General features: G+C 44.8%; 1 protein-coding gene across 2 annotated transcripts in view; it reads left to right on the forward strand.

Annotated features, from left to right (window-relative positions):
• LOC115169011 (copine-9) overlaps positions 1-21818 on the forward strand; it is a 108342-nt gene that overhangs the window by 63852 nt on the left and 22672 nt on the right. For both annotated transcript variants that reach the window (XM_029724612.1, XM_029724613.1), the window contains 3 exons: positions 9727-9790; positions 21185-21288; positions 21498-21602. In XM_029724612.1, coding sequence (XP_029580472.1) covers positions 9727-9790; positions 21185-21288; positions 21498-21602 — 273 coding nt within the window. The remainder of the gene's footprint in view (positions 1-9726; positions 9791-21184; positions 21289-21497; positions 21603-21818) is intronic.

The raw sequence follows: 21818 nt of genomic DNA on the forward strand, positions 1-21818 counted from the left end.
TGAAGCATGGTGGTGGCAGCATCATGCTGTGGGGCTGTATTCAGCGGCAGGGACTGGGAGACTAGTCAGGATCGAAGGAAAAATGAACAGAGCAAAGTACAGAGAGATCCCTGATGAAAACCTGCTCCAGAGTGCTCAGGACCTCAGACTAGGGCGAAGGTTCACCTTCCAATAGGACAACGACCCTAAGCACACAGCCAAGAAAATGCAGGTGTCACTTCGGGACAAGTCTCTGAATGTCCTTGAGTAGCCCAGCCAGAGTCCGGACTTGAACCCAATCGAAAATCTCTGGAGAGACCTGAAAATAGCTGTGCAGCAATGCTCCCCATCAAACCTGACAGAGTTTGAGAGGATCTGCAGAGAAGAATGTGAGAAATTTCCAAATACAGGTGTGCCAAGCTTGTAGCGTCATACCCAAGAAGACTCGAGGCTGTAATCGCTGCCAAAGGTGTCACGTCCTGACCAGTAAAAGGGGTTATTTGTTATTGTAGTTTGGTCAGGACGTGGCAGGGGTGTGTTTGTTTAGTGTGTTTCGGGGTGTTTGGTTTATGTTCTATGTTTTCTATTTCTATGTGGGTTTTCTAGTTTGATATTTCTATGTTAGTTTTGGGAATGACCTCCAATTAGAAGCAGCTGGTTATCGTTGCTTCTAATTGGAGGCCATATTTAAGTGGGTTTATTTTCTCTTGTGTTTGTGGGTGGTTGTTCCATGTATAGTCTTAGTACCTTACAGGACTGTTTTTCGTCGTTCTTTTGTTCAGTGTTCATTTCTTTAATAAATCAAGAAGGTGATTCACATCCCCGCTGCAGTTTGGTCCAATCATTACGGCGCTTATGACAGAACCACCCACCATAAGAGGACCAAGCAGCGGAGGAAGGAGCACCAGGAGGAGTATAAGGAGTCATGGACCTGGGAGGAGATCCTGGATGGGGCAGGACCATGGCACCAGGCTGGGGAGTACCGGTGCCCTAAGGAGGAGCTTGAGGCAGCCAAGGCGGAGCGGCGCCATTACGAGGCGTTATACGCACCGAGTGGCAAGTGCGAGAGGCAGACCCCAACATTTTTTTGGGGGGGGCACACGGGAAGATTGGCTAGGTCAGGCAATAGAACTGAGCCAACTCCCCATGCTTATTATGGGGAGCGTTTGGCGGTGAGAGCACCGTTCTATGTGGAAGTGCGTAAGGTCTCGCCCATCCGCACGCACAGTCCGGTGCGAGCGATACCAGCCCCCCGCAGGTGCCGTGCTAGAGTGGGCATCCAGCCAGGGAGAAGTATGCCTGCGCAATACATCTGGCCACCAGTGCGTCTCCTGGGCCCAGGCTACCCTGCGCCTGCTCTACGCACGGCAGCCATCTTGCCTCAGCACAGCCCAGTTCGCCCTGTGCCAGCACTCCGCCCCTGCCGGGCTACAGTAACAATCCAGCCAGGACGGGTTGTGCAGGCTGTGCGCTCCAGACCTCCAGTGCATAGTCAAGGCCCAGTGTATCCAGTTCCTGCTCCTCGCACTAGCCCTGTGGTGCGCGTCCCTAGTCTGGCGCCTCCAAAGCCAGCCCCACGCACCAGGCCTTTAGTGCGCCTGCCCAGTCCAGTACGTCCTGTTCCTGCTCCTCGCACTAGCCCTGTGGTGCGTGTCGCTAGTCTGGCGCCTCCAAAGCCAGTCCCACGCATCAGGCCTTCAGTGCGCAGTCCCCGTCTAGCACTTCCGGCGACAGTGCCCCGTCTAGAGCTTCCGGCGACAGTGCCCCGTCTAGAGCTTCCGGTGACAGTGCCCCGTCTAGAGCTTCCGGCTACAGTGCCCCGTCCAGTGCTTCCGGCGACGGCCCACAGTCCGGAACCGACAGAGACGGCCCACAGTCCGGAACCGACAGACGGCCCACAGTCCGGAACCGACAGAGACGGCCCACAGTCCGGAACCGCCAGAGTCGCCCGCCAGTCCGGCGCAGCCAGAGTCGCCCGCCAGTCCGGCGCAGCCAGAGTCGCCCGCCAGTCCGGCGCAGCCAGAGTCGCCCGCCAGTCCGGCGCAGCCAGAGTCGCCCGCCCGTCCGAGGCAGCCAGAGTCGCCCGCCCGTCCGAGGCAGCCAGAGTCGCCCGCCCGTCCGAGGCAGCCAGAGTCGCCCGCCCGTCCGAGGCAGCCAGAGGCGCCCGCCCGTCCGAGGCAGCCAGAGTCGCCCGCCCGTCCGAGGCAGCCAGAGTCGCCCGCCCGTCCGAGGCAGCCAGAGTCGCCCGCCCGTCCGAGGCAGCCAGAGTCGCCCGCCCGTCCGAGGCAGCCAGAGTCGCCCGCCCGTCCGAGGCAGCCAGAGTCGCCCGCCCGTCCGAGGCAGCCAGAGTCGCCCGCCCGTCCGAGGCAGCCAGAGTCGCCCGCCCGTCCGGCGCAGCCAGAGTCGCCCGCCCGTCCGGCGCAGCCAGAGTCGCCCGCCCGTCCGGCGCAGCCAGAGTCGCCCGCCCGTCCGGCGCAGCCAGAGTCGCCCTTCAGCCCAGAGCCTTCAGCGGTGGGCTACAGCCCTGAGCCTTCAGCAGGGGTGGAGAGGTTAGAGTGGGGATTAAGCCCGGAGCCAGAGCCACCTCTGTGGGGGGAGGTTTGGGAAGGGGGGGTGTAGCACAGGAACCGTCGGTGACAGTGGCCACCCTCCCTTCCCTCCCTTTATTTTGGGGTTATTGTTTTGTTCATTTTTGTTTCAGGTGCATCCGGGGTATGCACCTTTGGGGGGGGGGTACTGTCACGTCCTGACCAGTAAAAGGGGTTATTTGTTATTGTAGTTTGGTCAGGACGTGGCAGGGGTGTGTTTGTTTAGTGTGTTTTTGGTTTATGTTCTATGTTTTCTATTTCTATGTGGGTTTTCTAGTTTGTCTATTTCTATGTTAGTTTTGGGAACGACCTCCAATTAGAAGCAGCTGGTTATCGTTGCTTCTAATTGGAGGCCATATTTAAGTGGGTTTATTTTCTCTTGTGTTTGTGGGTGGTTGTTCCATGTATAGTCTATGTACCTTACAGGACTGTTTTTCGTCGTTCTTTTGTTCAGTGTTCATTTCTTTAATAAATCAAGAAGATGATTCACATCCCCGCTGCAGTTTGGTCCGATCATTACGACGATTACGACAAAAGGTGCTTCAACAAAGTACTGAGTAAAGTATCTGAATACTTATGCAAATGTCATATTTCAGTTTGTTTATTTTTAATACATTTGCAAAAATTTCTGAAAAAGTAATTATCTTTGTCATTATGGGGTATTGTGTGTAGATTGATTAAGAAAAAATAACAATTTAATACATTTTAGAATAAGGCTGTAACCTAACAAAATGTGGAAAAGTCAAGAAGTCTGAATACTTGAAGAAGTCAGAATGCACTATATAGTATGTATAAGCTGGAAGTAGAAGCCTAAGTGTTGTTGTCTGTTAGTTTACTCCAATTAGGGGAGGGGTGGGAGGGTTAGGGGAAAATAATAAAGGAATATATATATATATATGGCTGGATTGGAAATGATGCAGACTATTAGATTGTTAGAAGCCAAAATCTATTTGCAATATTAAAGCTGATCCACCTACTAATTGTTTAAAATAAAAAAAACACATCCCCCCCAGCATTGCCTTTATTCCACACACACCCCATAGAGTGAGAGGCGGAGGAGAGCCAATCCGAAATGCCTGGCGATGGCCTCCACGCGGCGGTGGGCGTCTTTTTGTAGGTCACTGTTTTGAGAATGGGGTATCATGCTGTGGAGGAAGAAGCACTTCTCTACCACTTACCTGTTGGTTTCTATGGTAACTGAGAAGGACTGTAAGCTCTCCCATAGTGTAAAAGCATGATTGGGCGAATACACTTCATTTTCCCCTTTTAGAAGATCAGATATGTGCTCTACGTGACATTGCATGCTGGTCGTATTTTTATCTGTAAGATTTGGTGTGGAGAGCATACCCCATGCTTCCACAATTTCACTCATGCTTCCACAATTTCACTCAATATTCATGTGGATATACTGTAAGTTAGCAGTGTGTTATGAACAAATAATAGGTTGGCTATAATGCAATTAATAGATAGTGATGCATAATAGCTCATGGTGAGCTATTTTCTCTCTGCTATAAGGTTAATGAAGCATCTACCTTCAATATAGTGTTACTTCAATATAGTGTTACTATATTGAACATCCCATGCAATTCACTTGTGATAAAACTAAATGGGAGAGACTCCAGCTAATTCAAATCGATTGACACACAAACCCAGTTCTTAGTTTGCTATGACAAATCAGCCCATATTGAAAATAATCATTTAGTTTCTACAAAACCGGAGCAAAAGTCCTTTCCAATGTGGTGTCGGAGAGACAAATTAAAAAGTCAAACCTCATAGAAGATTCAGTGTTTATAGATAGAGGACATAGAAAATACACCCTCAGTCCATTATCAAAGCAACCGCCACAAGAGTAGATGGAGATATATGAGGTGGAAACACAGCTAAATCAGCTGTCATGGGTGATATATTGTTCATTTTAGAAATGTATAGGGCACACATTGTGAAATTACACTTTGGGATTTCTCTTGCAGACATCAGTCAATCAAATCACATGTAATATGACAGGTTGTGTATAGATGCACATTTTGGTAAGTGCTCTGCTGTCCTTTCAGCTCAATGTCAAATCTCCCACATGGTCAGACCTCTTGAGGATCACATTTCGATGCTGTCAAAAGTGTGAAACGATACACGATCAAGGTTCACATGATAAATGTTTTGAGATCCTGGCAGGCAGGCAGTATGCAACTGAACAACCTGCCATATGTTTCCTCTAGCTACCTCTGCTGTGACATTACCAATTTCTGCCTAAGCAACTTTTCCTCAAGTCTTCTTGTATTTCTTAAGCAGTCATGAGCAGTTTGCAAGACTTGGGTGTCTTCCTGTTCTTGTGCTCTTGTTTAATCTATTTTGGGATGGGAGGTATTGGATGATAAGGGAAGTGTAATTCTCTAGCAGATGATATTTAGTTACTGGGAGGACACCACCTGTCTGTCTCACCCACAAATGTGCCCAAGTCATGCGCAGCCAGTTTATGATGTCTACAGCACAACTTTGTGGGCTACTTTGGCTACAGCTCATCATTAGTTAATTTCTTTGGTCATTTTTGGGGATTTTATTTTCAACATTTTTGTGGCAGACTTTTCAGGACACTAAGTCAAATCAAATGTATTATATAGCCCTTCTTACATCAGCTGGTATATCAAAGTGCTGTACAGAAACCCAGCCCAAAACCCCAACAGGAAGCAATGCAGGTGTAGAAGCATGGTGGCTAGGAAAAACTCCCTAGAAAGGCCAAAACTGAGGAAGAAACCTAGAGAGGAACCAGGCTATGAGGGGTGACCAGTCCTCTTCTGGCTTTGCCGGGTGGAGATAACAGAACATGGCCAAGATGTTCAAATGTTCATAAATGACCAGCATGGTCAACTAATAGTAATCACAGTGAACAGGTCAGGGTTCCATAGCCGCAGGCAGAACAGTTGAAACTGGAGCAGCAGCACGGCCAGGTGGACTGGGGACAACAATGAGTCATCATGCTAGGTAGTCCTGAGGCATGGTCCTAGGGCTCAGGTCCTCCGAGAGACAAGGCCGAGTATAGTCCACAAAGATCTCCGCCACGGCACAACCCAAGGGGGGGCGCCAACCCAGACAGGAAGACCACATCAGTGACTCAACCTACTCAAGTGACGCACCCCTCCTAGGGACGGCATGGAAGAGCACCAGTTAGCCAGTGACTCAGCCCCTGTAATAGGGTTAGAGGCAGAGAATCCCAGTGGAGAGAGGGGAACCGGCAAGGCAGAGACAGCAAGGGCGGTTCGTCCAGTCTATATCCAGACAGTACAATAGCGCTGGGTAAAGATGGATTTTACTTTTGTCATAAATAATTCCCCAGCTGTCAATGTGTCACGTACATGGAAGGTAAGGAACTATGTTCTCCCAAAGTGCATCACAGACGGCCCACTGTCTCCATGTCAGACACAGAGTGCAGGAACCATCCCTTTTCTTTTCTCTGCCTGGCCAACTGAATCTTTGTCTCATGAAGTTGTTCCAGTATTGTGCTTTATCCCACCTCTGGCTCAACCCGTCTGAATCTGGGCCATGGTCCTGAAATATTGAGGACTGTTGGCGCTAGCCGAGCTGACACATCCTGAATGTTGTATTCGACCCCTTTTGGTAAGGCCAGCTGCAAAGATAGAACAAGGCAGCCAAATACATCCATAATGAACTAGGTTTTCTTTCTTCTTTTAATGGTTACTTTCTAATGTGTCCAGATCTGTCTGTCATTCTCTAGTTATTGTGGACTGCAATTCAAAATACATAGGGCTTTGTTTCGCCATAATGCCCTTACTATAAGTGCATTGTTATTACAAATACATGTTTTTAACTTTGATCTGCACGGTATAGACAATATGTTTCAATAGAAATGCAGCTCTGAAATACACTACATGACCAAAAGTATGTGGACACCTGCTTGTCAAACATCTCATTCCAAAATCATGGGCATTAATATGGAGTTGGTCCCCCCTTTGCTGCCATAACAGCCTCTACTCTTCTGGGAAGGCTTTCCACTAGATGTTGGAACATTGCTGTGGGGATTTGCTTCCATTCAGCCACAAGAGCATTGGTGAGGAAGGGCAGTCGCAGTCGGCGTTCCAATTCATCCCAAAGGTGTTCAAAGGGGTTGAGGTCGGGGCTCTGTGCAGGCCAGTCAAGTTCTTCCAAACCGATCTTGACAAACCATTTCTGTATGGACCTCACTTTGTGCACAGGGGACATTGTCATGCTGAAACAGGAAAGGGCCTTCCCCAAACTGTTGCCACAAAATTGGAAGCACAAAATCATCCAGAATGTTATTGTATGCTGTAGCATTAAGATTTCCCTTCACTGGAACAGTTGGCAGCATGGATTCGGGCGGGTAGCGTTCCGTTCTCCTGCCGTCTGCCAAAGCCAGATTTGTCCATCGGACTGCCAGATGGTGAAGTGTGATTCATCACTCCAGACAATGCATTTCCACTGCTCCAGAGTCCAATGGCGGCGAGCTTAACACCACTCCAGCCGATACCTGGAATTGCGCATGGTGATCTTAGGCTTATGTGCGGCTGCTCAGCCATAGAAACCCCTTTCATGAAGCTCCCGACAAATAGTTATTGTGCTGACGTTGCTTCCAGAGACAGTTTGGAACACGGTAGTGAGTGTTGCAACCGAGAACAGATGATTTTTACGCGCTACGCACTTCCCCGTTCTGTGAGCTTGTGTGGCCTACCACTTCGTGGCTGAGCCTTTGTTTCTCCTAGACATTTCCACTTCACAATAACAGCACTTACAGTTGACTGGGGCAGCTGACTTGTTGGAAAGTCACTGAGCTCTTCAGTAAGGCCATTCTACTGCCAATGTTTGTCTACGGAGATTGCATGGCTGTGTGCTTGATTTTATACACCTGGCAGCAGAGAATGTGGCTGAAATAGCCAAATCCACTAATTTGAAGGGGTGTCCACATACTTTTGTATATATAGTGTAGAAATCTCTGGACTCTTCAGCTCAAGAATAGGTTGCTTACCTGTCGCTACTCTTGCCATCCCATTTGCCTGCAGACAGGGGAGGGGAGTGACAGGGAGAAGATAGGTTTCTGAAGGGCATCCTTCTCTCCAAGGTCTAATCACATTGAGACGTAGTGGGCCTCTAGCTAACAGGATTTCTGCCCTAGTGCTCAAGTTGTCTGCTAAAGGGCCTCAATGGCTGTTTCTATGACGTAATTTGACGACGTGTCCTGATTGCTGCTGATACTGTGACTTCAGTTACCAAGGAAACATACAGTAATTTGTTATTTTCTCTCCATGTCCAGAACATCATCGTATATTATCTCAGGATGGTGAAGACGGAAACTCTGTTTTCCACTTCATTTTCCATTTCCTCCCCAATTTACTGTGATTACTCACAATGTGTCCTATAACTAGGGTTACAAAAGGGAGGGTATATTACTGGAAACTTTCAAAGTTTACCAGTAAACTACCAGTTTTGGTCACTTTCAAGGTTTATATGGAAATTTATAAGATGACATCTAGTGACCTTTTGGGGTACTTCAGATTACCCCAGGTCTCTGTAATTATATCTGGCTCTCTGTGTGGCCGTATCACATGTACAAATATGAAATAATTAAATGAGATGATTTTTAAATAAAATATTGAATATCAAAGCCATAAAACATTATCCTAAATATTAACCATCAACTTAGTGAATACAATTGGTGTTTAATATGAGGATTTCAACATGAAATATCTTGTATACATTTTTTTTTACACACTTATTTATTTAACTATGTTAGTATATATTTGTTGTCAATGTTTTGGCATCAAACTGGTGGCAGTTGTAAAAAAAGTCAATAGTTGGAAGAGTTGCAGAGTTAATAACAAATAATGTCATTGTTCATTAGATGGTTTTTTTTATATTAATTACGCTATTTTCTCTTGAACCTTATGGTCTATCCACTAGAAACTCATGGACAATATGGATACGGATATAAAAATGTATACTATATATGAATACATTTAGTAAAAGTTATTCATGTATAAATGACCAACGTTATCATAGATTGCCATGGATTGTCTATTAATTACCAAGATTACGATCCTTTTGGTAAATTACCGATAGCTTTGCAACCCTAGATATAACACCTTATAGTAAAAGCAGAGGGTTTTATGAGGGATGCCCAAACGCAGTAAGACTTGCACACTGTAATAGTCTTGCACGGTACCACCTCTGTAACTCAGTGAGCACGCTATGAGATTGGACATGGTTTGATTGGACAGCTCTGTTATGCAGGAAATACCAATAGAAAAATGTGTGTCAAGGTGGAAGATGAGACATGGTGGATACCTGGATAGGTGACCCATCAGCACCCTGTACCACTGTGAGACAAGGCCTCTGCTCAGTGTAGGTGATAAGGTGATGTGCTAGGAGGTCGCCCCTGTCAGAGAGAGTGACGTGCTGGATGTGGTGAGAGGATGAGCTGCACCACGGGAGAATCTCAATTGCATTTCCTTGATTTCTCACATCCTTCTCAAACCTCATGAGATGAGAAGATCAGAGGTCCCTCCCTTCTGACCTTCTCATCGAATGGGGTTTGATAAAGAGGCAAGGAGAGAGGATGGGAGGAATCAGTGCACTGCAATTGAGATTCTCCCCAGGAGTTCACTCTACTAATGACTGGAGGAGGGGAGTGGAGCGAGCTATAGCTGGCCCAGAGTTACCCAGATTTACCCACTGCACAGTAATTGACCAGCTTGCAGGTTTGACCTCGCAAGCCCCTTACTGTCACACAGCCTCTTGCTCACCCTCTCTCGCACTTGTCTGCTCTGGCTTTCTCTACCCTCGCTCTCACTCGCTATCCTTTCAGTTCATTGAATCGTGCCTTAATTGGAATAAATTGAATCGACAAAGTGAAAGTAAGTTTAAATGAAGCAAAAACAAACGCTTTAACCTTGATGTGATGGCAACTGCATTAAAGCAGAACAAGATAGGAAAGATGGCTGTGTGAACGTGCTATGCAGTATGTGTTGCATGGTTAATGAATTCTGACTCAATATTCTGAGGAAGAGCGGGACTGTGACTATATGACTGTATCATATTGTCATTAGTATTACAAGATATCTCACCCTGTCTCTCTCTCTGTCACTCTCCCTCTCCCCCTCTCTCTTCCATCATTTTCTATTTTTGTCTTTCACAGTGGTATTCCTGGGAAGAAGTTGGGGGCCATTATCTTTGCGGCGGAGGAGCTCAGTAACTGTAGGGTTAGTACCTGACAAGTCACCTTTTCCCCTCTGGGGCCACGAAAGTCAGCTTATGTTTCAGCCATTGTTGTGCCAAGGCAGCAGCTACTCTTCCTGTGGTCCAGCAACATTAAGGCAGTTACAGTATATACAATTTCAAATATTACATGACACTGCATTTCATAACACTTTTCACAACACATTAAGTATGTGCCCTCAGGCCACTACTCTAGTATCACGTATCTACAATACGAAATCCCTGTGTACGTGTGTGTAGAGTGTGTGTGTCTCTTCACAGTCCACTCTGTTCCATAAGTTATATTTTTATCTGTTTTTTAAATCGGATTCTACTGCTTGCATCAGTTACCTGATGTAGAATAGAGTTCCATGTAGCCATGGCTCTATGTAGTACTGTGCACCTCCCATAGTCTGTTCTGGACTTGGGGATTGTGAAGAGACCTTTGGTGGTATGTCTTGTGGGGTATGCATGGGTGTCCGAGCTGTGTGCAAGTAGGTTAAACAGACACCTCAGTGCATTCAGCATGTCAACACTTCTTACAAAAACAAGACTAGGAGAGAAAGGAGAGGGAGAGTTGATCTCCATGTTTGTTTACCCCAGAAATAACTGAGAGGATTTTTCTCAGAGAGCGAGAGAGACACTGCTTTCAGATTCAGATGAGCGTGGGCGGAGCTCGCCACTCTGTCACTGAGGAACTGGCTGCTAAGAGATTTCCCATGATGCCCCTCTCCTGTTATCAGCCACCTCTGAGTCTGCCCCGCGTTGCACTGCGCTGGAGAAGACGAGCTCATTACAGTGGCTCCATGCGTGATGCTTCAGTCCCGGGGCGTCTCCACAGGGACCTGTCCTACTAGTCCTTCTACCCAAAACAGAGCAGCGGACTAACCAATGGATGCACAACCACTGACAGACCATAAACAGCCATACATATTGTTAAGCCCTCAGACTGAATAATAGCTTCCATGTGATGAATTCTGTACGGTGTTGTTTTTTAATTTCCTCTCGAGGTAAAAGGGGTTGGCTCGATGTCACTATTAAAGCTAAACATGTTTTCTGTGGTTATTATGCTGTACGGTAGCTTCACATGTTGTACGGCTAGCTTCACACGATAGCGCCCTGGACTTCGGGCTAGAAGGTTGAGGGTTTGAGGCCTGCTCTCTGCCTGTTTCATTACAGTATGATTAAACTTGCAATGAAAACGACTTTCTGAAAATATTTTAAATGTATAACATCTGAAAATGTAGCTTGTTAGACTCTCTTACCCGTATACATGGATGAACGCTTCTCCCTCTCTGTCATGGATGCCATGGTTGCCTTTAGTTTGAAGATATAATCTCAGAGACAGGTGTTTTATACAACAGCCTTCTACTGTGTGTTCTCTTTTCAACTCCCTCCACATTATTTTGAATCAAACGGCTGAATTTTCTCCATCTCCTTAGATATCATACCCTGTTTCCACCGAGCATTACACTGATTTCAAAACTCGGTCCTCCAGAAAGTGGAGAGCATTAGCAACACTTACGCAGTTCTTCATGATATCTTTCAAAATAGCCGCGTTAGAGTCATGTGTGATTACCAAAAAAGATGGCAGCAGTTTAGAGAGCTGCAAATGCCCGCATGTAAATATTGAAATTCAACGACATACACTTAATATATTGACTTGAAGTACAGTATAATATAAAGATCATTTACATTTTGAAACATCTCGCTAAAGTGGCGTTATTGGAATGTCGACACATGCTAAAAACTTATTCGGGCCTAACACGCAGTATTCACAGAAGGCCACATCGACTAGCAAATAAATAGGAAGTCCTCCCGAAACCCCCACCAAAACATGGATAAACACATAACCCCAGAGAAATCTGTAAATCTGAAGGATCTATTTGCGCAAATGGGAAAGATGAATACGACTTTGTTGGGTGTTGCATCCGATGTCGCCACGATAAAAACAACTACCGAGCTAAAGGAAAAAGTTGATGCGACACAAGAGAGGATGGATGGGGCAGAGTGGCAGTGTGTGCCTGATGTTCTTCTCGTGTGGTTGTTTCCTCGCCGTTGCAAACTTCTTCCTCTTCATTGCCAGTTCCTGGAAAGGGCCGGGAAAAAAGACAGCCGGCGGCCTTCCCACTGAAAGCCACCCTTTTCTTTCGTTGCTTTAAGTACCTTGTCCCGGGCTGTAGATTGTAGGAATCGGATGAGAACTGTTCTCGGGGGCCCATTCCCATTCGTTAAATTTCAAATTCATGCCTGCAATGATTTTCTGCACACACAAGATTAGTCCACCGCCAGTCTCACTCCCCTCTTTCAGATGAACTAATTTCCCCGTATTTCTCCTTCTGTTCTCAAGTTCTTCGACACGATTCCAAAATATATACAGCTTTTTCTTGTGATTCTCATTGCCCTTCTCCAGACGGGAGACGGCATCCTCGCAGTTGAAATCTGCCATTCTCAGCGACCCTGCTCTCTATACCTAGAAAGGAAAATAAAATGATGTTCAAGGACAACGTGGAGGCAGAAAGTTTATTGCGAGAGTAAGGTGTTTAGCCTAGATAAAGAAGACGAGACAAGGTAAAGTACAAGTTGAATTGTATGCAGTTTACAATACAAATGAAGGTAGCCTATTTGTTTGAGGGACTCTGGGGAGTGTTGCTAATTTGGCCTTTCATGCACCTCACGGACCACCTCACTGACCATAAGGGCACCTGAGTAGCGCAGCAGTCTAAAGCACTGCATCTCAGTGCTAGAGGCATCACAACAGACCCTGGTTCGATCCCTGGCTATATCACAACCGGCTGTGATCTGGAGTCCTATATGGCGGCACCCAACTGTCGTCTGGGTTTGGCCGGGGTAAGCCGTCATTGTAAAATAAGATTTTGTTCTTAATTAACTAACTAATTAAATAAAATAATATATTAATTTTTGTTGAGACTGCAGGTTATCTTCTACAGCATCAAAGACAGTTATGTGATGATTGATTCATCGAGAAGCAACGTTATGTTGCTTTGTTTAATTTGGGGATTGGTTTTCCATGTTTATTTACACCGTTTTTTTTCTACAGTAGGAGCATATATTGTGCAATTTTATATAATGATGCTCATTAGAGTTGGGACGTGTTAAAAGGGGCACTTCATGCTCACAGGCTATAACTTCTCAGAGCAAATATGGATACTTGGAACATACTGTAAATGGTTGTGGTAACCAAGTGAAGAGAAAAAAGATTTTGACATATTTTATATCAAAACAGGCAGATATTATGTTCATACAGGAATCATTTAACAGATACAGAGGCACTGAAATCTGGAGGAGGCTAGGTTGCAGAAGTTTATCATAGCTCATTTAATTCCAAACAAAACTGGGTGATTATTCTGATAAGCAAAATACTTCATTTTGTAATGTTGAAGCAACACTGATGAGTCTGGCAGGCTTATCTGCATTGAGGCTCTTATAAATGGGATTAAGGTAGTGTTATGCAACATATATGCTCCCGACAAGGAGGACCCACATTTTTTTCATGAGGTCAACGTTATACTGGGAAATATGGAGGGGAAGATTGTCCTTCCTGGAGACTTTAACCAAGTGATGGACAATATGATTGATAGAAGTAAATTTACAGGTAACTCCACGCCAAAAGATAGACTTGCAATACATATGCTGGCAGAAGATATGGGCCTTACAGACATATGGAGATTAGTCCATCCTAATGATAGAGAATATACTTTTTTCTCCAGAATAGATGTATTCTTAATATCTAATTTCATGTTTAATAATGTGATTGATTGCAAGATTGGGCCCATCGCCCTCACAGATCATGCTATAGTAGAGTTACATATTGATATAAACTCTGAAAATGTAAGGACGGGTAGATTTAGACTCAACACCATTGCAAGATTAGATATTTAGCCAATCACTAGCACATGATCTTAGATCCTTTTTTGAGATCAACGTAGGCTCACCTGAAAGGATTTCCACAGTATGGGAAACCTCTAAATCATATATTAGAGGGACAATAATAGCATATGCGTCCAAAAAGAAGAGGGAAGGGACTGAAGCAGTAAAAAGATTAGAAACAGAGAAATGTGTATTGGAAAGGGATTTGGCAATACATTGCACAGATAGCACGTTTCAAACTGCCTGCAAACGGAAATTTCAGTTGCACAAAATGTATAACAAAAAAGAGAGAATATGCGCTGTTTAGGCTTAGAACCAGTTTTTATGAGGGAGGTGAGAAGACAGGCCGGCTACTAGCAAGACAACTAAAAATGCAGAACACTTCTGACGTAATCCCAGAATTTAAGAAGGGCAATAAAATGGTGACCTCATCCAAAGAGATAAACAATGTTTCAATGTTTTTATGAAGATGTATATACAGTATATCCTCTTGTTCAGCGAGCTCCATAGATATGGATACTTTTTTTATCTGGTATTGAATTACCTAGATTATCAGATAGCAAAGTAGAGGACCTAGACTGTACTATAAAAGAACAGGAAGTTAGAGCCGCCATTTTATCTTTGAAAGCAGGGAAGTCACCTGGTCTGGATGGCCTTCTTAATGTGGATTGTAAGATTCTTACTAAGACCCTTGCAATACGCTTAGAGAAGGCACTACCTAAGATCATACATAGTGACCAAGTAGGATTTATAATGAACAGGGAGGCTCTTACACCTCATGTGGTTAAACCGCTCAAATATAGTTCCTACCGTTGCCGTCTCCTTAGCTGCTGAGAAGGCATTTGATAGGGTAGAGTGGGCTGTAAAGGGATAAGGGTCCTTTATTCCAATCCTAAAGCAACAGTTCTTACAAATGGAATTATGTGTCCTTTTTTAGTCTTTCTAGAGGCACAAGGTTGGGTTGCTTTCTTTCCCCTCTCCTGTTTACCATAGTTTGAGAGCCTCTTGCGACAATGATAAGTACAGATACGGAAATTGGGGGTGTCCATGGAGGAGGAAAAAAACACAAGCTGCTTATGTATGCAGACGATATTCTACTGCTGGTCTCTGATCCTCTTCAGTCTGTTCCACAATTACTTACTTGTATTGAATCATATTCTAGTTTGTCAAGCTACAAAATTAATTGGGATAAGTCGAAAGCACTGTCAATTAATGCCATATGTTACTCTGGAAATGTTACCCCATTTAACGTGAAATGGGTTCCTACTGGGATGAAAGATTTGGGTTCTAAATTTAGCTCAAATTTGGAGGAAGTGATGGGACTAAATTTTGAGCCACTGCTAGTCAAGATTAAGACCAATATAGAAAAATGGGAAGAGATCAAACTTTTTTATGGGGAAAGATCAACGGGATTAAAATGGTTGTAGTCCCAGAATTTAATTATATCTCTGCAATGTTACCTATGAATATTCCAGACCTGTATTTTAAACTACACTGCTCAAAAAAATAAAGGGAACACTTGCACAAAGGCGGAGGTAGCGGTCCTGCTACTAGGTTGTTGCCCTCCTACGACCTCCTCCACGTCTCCTGATGTACTGGCCTGTCTCCTGGTAGCGCCTCCATGCTCTGGACACTACGCTGACAGACACAGCAAACCTTCTTGCAACAGCTCGCATTGATGTGCCATCCTGGATGAGCTGCACTACCTGAGCCACTTGTGTGGGTTGTAGACTCCGTCTCATGCTACCACTAGAGTGAAAGCACCGCCAGCATTCAAAAGTGACCAAAACATCAGCCAGGAAGCATAGGAACTGAGAAGTGGTCTGTGGTCACCACCTGCAGAACCACTCCTTTATTGGGGGTGTCTTGCTAATTTCCTATAATTTCCACCTGTTGTCTATTCCATTTGCACAACAGCATATGCAATTTATTGTCAATCAGTGTTGCTTCCTAAATGGACAGTTTGATTTCACAGAAGTGTGATTGACTTGGAGTTACATTGTGTTGTTTAAGTGTTCCCTTTATTTTGAGCAGTGTATATGACATAATAACTAAATAAATACTTTTTTGTGGGACATAGTGTGCTTCTCCATTTTGTGCCCATTTGTACCTTTAATACAACTATAGTAGTAGGTGTATGTGTGTTAGTATCTTTAGGTGTGAATATGTGGACTAATCTGTGTTTCATGTGGGGGAGAGGCAGAGAAGGGAGGCAAAAAAAGGAGAGTGGGAGCAAATGCGGTTAGAGACCGCTGTCCCAGGGCCCTATTAACTCAAAATCAGCTCCTACGTTTCAAGGATAAGAGCAGCATTTCAAAGGGTCGGGGCTGATTGTGCAGCCAATCATGCCCTTGATTGGCCTAAGAGCCAAAGCAGGACTCAGTCGCGGGCTAGGAATGTGCTGGAAGGAGCCTGGCATTGCGGCAGAAGAGGTCTTTAGCCATAGCAGCACCACAGTGAAGTCTTTGAATCCTGGATGCCGATTGGTTAAAACCGCGTTCCAGCCAGTGTCTATTCCACATCTTACCATCGGCTAAGGCTATGACGGCGAAATATCTATTTACTCTTCCATCTCACTGCGCAATCCACTGTCTCATCAGACCAGCCAGGCAATTGATACTGTAAATTGTAAAAACGCATCTAGACATGATATCCTCATTCTTTTAGACTAGCATTTGGTTTTCAACAGCAGATATTTGTATCAACTTTGCTGTCTGTACTGTATCTCCGATATTTGCAACATTGTTTCAATATTGAAATTCAATCTCCAGTGTCCTCTAGTAACGGTGGTGAACGATGGCTATTGGACCTAGTGGGAGAAACAAAATCTTCCAACACGTTGTACCAACAACAAAAAAATTACAGAACCATAGCATCACTTAATGCGTCCAACTGAATCTAACAGGCCTGAGGTTGAGCCACACTTTGGTCTGCCACTAACAAATCAAATCAAACTTTATTTGTCACATGCGCCAAATTCAACAACTGTAGACCTTACCGTGAAATGCTTACTTACAAGCCCTTAACCAACAGTGCAGTTCAAGAAGAGTTAAAAATATATTTACCAAATAAACTAAAGTAAAAATAATAAAAAGTAACACAATAAAATAACAATAATGAGGCTATAATACTTTTCTGTGGGACAGGAAAAAAAACAGGATTAATATGAAGAAGGTATGCTCACCAAGTGATGTAGGAGGCTTGGCTTTACCAGATGTTAAATTGTACAATTTACCATTTGAAATGTCTAAATTGGCGAAGCATTGGGGTAAAGGGGATGCTGGCTTGTATTTGATAATAATAGAACGCGAACTAAGTTATCCTTTCACCCCTGTTGATATTCAGTCACATAGTCTTACAGTGGAGAGGTCAGTTGAAACTACCAAACCCAATTGTCTTACACTTGTATTGAGGTGTGGAGAACAGTACACAAGATATGTGGAATTTCACATCTGAACAACGATGTTCATCATTGTAGCACAATTGTACGCTACGGATAGGAAAGAAGTCTGTGTACTGCTCAATATGCCTCAGCTAGCCCTTTTGTTCCACCTCCCACACATGCGGTGATCTCACCTGGTTTAAATGGTGTCTCTAGAGATTAAACATCTCTCATCGCCACTCAATGCCTAGGTTTACCTCCACTGTACTCACATCCTACCATACCCTTGTTTGTACATTATGCCTTGAATCTATTCTTCCGCGCCCAGAAACCTGCTCCTTTTACTCTCTGTTCCGAACGCACTAGACGACCAGTTCTTATAGCCTTTAGCCGTACCCTTATCCTATTCCTCCTCTGTTCCTCTGGTGATGTAGATGTTAATCCAGGCCCTGCAGCGCCTAGCTCCACTCCCATTCCCCAGGTGCTCTCATTTGTTGACTTCTGTAACCGTAAAAGCCTTGGTTTCATGCATGTTAACATTAGAAGCCTCCTCCCTAAGGTTGTTTTATTTACTGCTTTAGCACACTCTGCCACCCCGGATGTCCTAGCCGTGTCTGAATCCTGGCTTAGGAAAGCCACCAAAAATCCTGAAATCTCCATCCCTAACTATAACATTTTCCGACAAGATAGAATTTCAAAGGGGGCGGAGTTGAAATCTACTGCAGACAGAGCCTGCAGAGTTCTGTCATACTATCCAGGTCTGTGCCCAAACAATTCGAGCTTCTACTTTTAAAAATCTGCCTTTCCAAAAACAAGTCTCTCACCGTTGCCCCTTGTTATAGACCATCTTCAGCCCCCAGCTGTGCCCGGGACACCATATGTGAATTGATTGCCCACCATCTATCTTCAGAATTCGTAATGTTAGGTGACCTAAACTGGGACATGCTTAACCCCCCGGCCATCCTACAATCTATGCTAGATGCCCTCAATCTCACACAAATTATCAATGAACCTACCAGGTACAACCCCAAATCCGTAAACACGGGCACCCTCATAGATACCATCCTGACCAACCTGCCCTCTAAATACACCTCTGCTGTCTTCAACCAAGATCTCAGCGATCACTGCCTCATTGCCTGCGTCCGTAATGGGTCTGCGGTCAAACAACCACCCCTCATCACTGTCAAACGCTCCCTAAAATACTTCGGAGAGCAGGCCTTTCTAATCGACCTGGCCAGGGTATCCTGGAAGGATATTGACATTCCGTCAGTAGAGGATGCCTGGTTATTCTTTCCTCACCATCTTAAATATGCATGCCCCATTCAAAAAATTTAGAACCAGGAACAGATATAGCCCTTGGTTCACTCCAGACCTGACTGCCCTTGACTAGCACAAAAACATCCTGTGGCGTACTGCATTAGCATCGAATAGCCCCCGCGATATGCAACTTTTCAGGGAAGTTAGGAACCAATATACACAGGCAGTTAGGACAGTAAAGGCTAGCTTTTTCAAACAGAAATGTGCATCCTGTAGTACAGACTCCAAAAAGTTCTGGGACACTGTAAAGTCCATGGAGAATAAGAGCACCTCCTCCCAGCTGCCCACTGCACTGAGGCTAGGAAACACTGTCACCACCAATAAATACACAATAATTGAGAATTTCAATAAGCATTTTTCTACGGCTGGCCATGCTTTCCACCTGGCTACCCCTACAACGGTCAACAGCTCTACACACCCCACAGCAACTTGCCCAAGCCTCCCCCATTTCTCCTTCACGCAAATCCAGACAGCTGATGATCTGAAAGAGCTGCAAAATCTGGACCCCTACAAATCAGCTGGGCTAGACAATCTGGACACTTTCTAAAATTATCCGGCGCAATTATTACTAACCTTTTCAACCTCTCTTTCGTATTGTCTGAGATCCCCAAAGATTGAAATGCTGCCACGGTCATCCCCCTCTTCAAATGGGGAGACACTCTAGACCCAAACTGTTACATACCTATATCTATCCTACCCTGCCTTTCTAAGGTCTTCGAAAGCCAAGTTAACAAACAGATCACCGACCATTTCGAATCCCACCGTACCTTCTCTGCTATGCATTCTGGTTTCTGAGCTGATCATGGGTGGACCTCAGCCACGCTCAAGGTCCTAAATGATATCATAACCGCCATCGATAAGAGGCAATACTGTGCAGCTGTGTTCATCAACCTGGCCAAGGCTTTCGACTCTGTCAATCACCACATTCTTATCGGCAGACTCAACAGCCTTGGTTTCTTAAATGACTGCCTCGCCTGGTTCAACAACTACTTCTCAGACAGAGTTCAGTGTGTCAAATTGGAGGGCCGGACCTCTGGCAGACTCTATGGGGGTGCCACAGGGTTCAATTCTCGGGCCGACTCTTTTCTCTGTATACATCAATGATGTTGCTCTTGCTGCTGGTGATTCTCTGATCCACCTCTACGCAGACAACACAATTCTGTATACTTCTGGCCCGTCTTTGGACACTGTGTTAACTAACCTCCAGACGAGCTTCAATGCCATACAACTCTCCTTCCGTGGCCTCCAAATGCTCTTAAATGCAAGTAAAACTAAATGCATGCTCTTCAACCGATCGCTGCCCGCATCTGCCTGCCCATCTAGCATCACTACTCTGGATGGTTCTGACTTAGAATACGTGGACAACTACAAATACCTAGGTGTCTGGTTAACTCTCTGTTAACTCTCCTTCCAGACTCACATTAAGCATCTCCAATCCAAAATTAAATCTAGAATCGGCTTCCTGTTTCGCAACAAAGCATCCTTCATTCATGCTGCCAAACATACCCTCATAAAACTGACTTCTACCGATCCTCGGCTTCGGCGATGTCATTCACAAAATAGCCTCCAACATTCTACTCAGCTAATTGGATGCAGTCTATCACAGTGCCATCCGTTTTGTCACCAAAGCCCCATATACTACCCACCACTGTGACCTGTATGCTCTCGTTGTCTGGCCCTCGCTTCATATTCATCGCCAAACCCACTGGCTCCAGGTCATCTTTAAGTCTTTGATAGGTAAAGCCCCGCCTTATCTCAGCTCACTGGTCACCATAGCAGCACCCACCCGTAGCACGTGCTCCAGCAGGTATATCTCTCTGGTCACCCCCAAAGCCAATTCCTCCTTTGGCCGCCTTTCCTTCCAGTTCTCTGCTGCCAATGACTGGAACGAATTGCAAAAATCACTGAAGCTGGAGACTCATATCTCCCTCACTAACTTTAAGCATCAGCTGTCTGAGCAGCTTACAGATAATTACACCTGTGCATAGCCCATCCGTAAATATCCCATCCAAATACCTCATCCCCATATTGTTATTTGTTTTTCTTTTCCTTTGCACCTCAGTATCTCTACTTGCACATTCAACTTCTGCACATCTATCACTCCAGTGTTTATTGCTAAATTGTAATTACTTACCCACTATGGCCTATTTATTGCCTTACCTCCCTAATCTTACCTCATTTGCACACACTGTATATAGACTTTTATATTGTGTTATTGACTGTACGTTTGTTTATTCCATGTGTAACTCTGTGTTGTTGTTTGTGTCTCACTGCTTCGCTTTATCTTGGCCAGGTCGCAGTTGTAAAGGAGAACTTGTTCTCAACTGGCCTACCTGGTTAAATAATGGTGAAATAAAATAAAATAAAAAAACTAGAATCTATGGCTAATGAAAGGAATTCATAGAGTAGGCAGTAGTGAAAAAAATTCTCAAATATAATACTTGAGTAAAAGTAAAGATACCTTTAATAGAAAATGTTCTATACACTGCCAAGATACCTTTCTAGCTAATAGACTATGTTAAAGTTTACACTTCCTCTTCCAATGAACGTTGGGAAGGTCAAAATGGGAAAATAATGAAACTGTCTACCAAATTGCCATTATCATTCACCTGATGATAAAACGAGATGTCAAATGTTTGGTGCGAACATATGTTGGAGCTCCCTGGGTCACAGGTTTGCCTGGGTGGGTGACCCCGGGCAAGAAAAGTAAAAAGAAAAGCCTGCCTTAGGGTTAGACTACAGTAATATGTTGATTTATGTGCTACAGTGAGAAGCTATCCAAAAGTTCTCTGTTGATGTTCCTCTCTAGGACATTGCTACCATGCAGCTGTGTGCCAACAAGCTGGACAAGAAGGACTTTTTTGGGAAGTCTGACCCCTTCCTGGTCTTCTACCGAAGTAACGAAGATGGAACGTGAGTGTACCTGCCGAGGGAACATCCAATGTCTAGTTCCATCTGTGTTTTCAATGTTCTACCACAGTTTGTCATGTACTTGGACTGAGTATCTAGCTCTCAGTATCCCATGTTCTTGGGATTCTCTCAATGCTTGTGATATTTCCTAGTTTCACAGATACGTGCATTGTGAGTTCCTCTCTGTAACTTTCTCTACTACTCTGTTCCAGGTTCACTATCTGTCATAAGACGGAGGTGGTTAAGAACACCCTGAACCCTGTTTGGCAGCCCTTCACCATCGCAGTGAGGGCCCTGTGTAACGGGGACTATGACAGGTTAGAGAAAGACACTGTCTGGGGGGAGCCAATGGGGAACCTCTACAGCAGGGTCTCCCAAACTCTGTCCTCGTGCCCCCGGGTACATATTTTGGTATTTGCCCTAGTACTACACAGCTGATTCAAATAATCAAAGCATGATGATGACTTGGTTACTTGAATCAGCTGTGTAGTGCTAGGGCAAAAAACTAAACGTGCACCCAGGGGGGGCCCCAG

The sequence above is a fragment of the Salmo trutta genome, chromosome 30 (genome assembly GCF_901001165.1).
Source record: "Salmo trutta chromosome 30, fSalTru1.1, whole genome shotgun sequence".
Lineage (NCBI taxonomy): Eukaryota > Metazoa > Chordata > Actinopteri > Salmoniformes > Salmonidae > Salmo > Salmo trutta.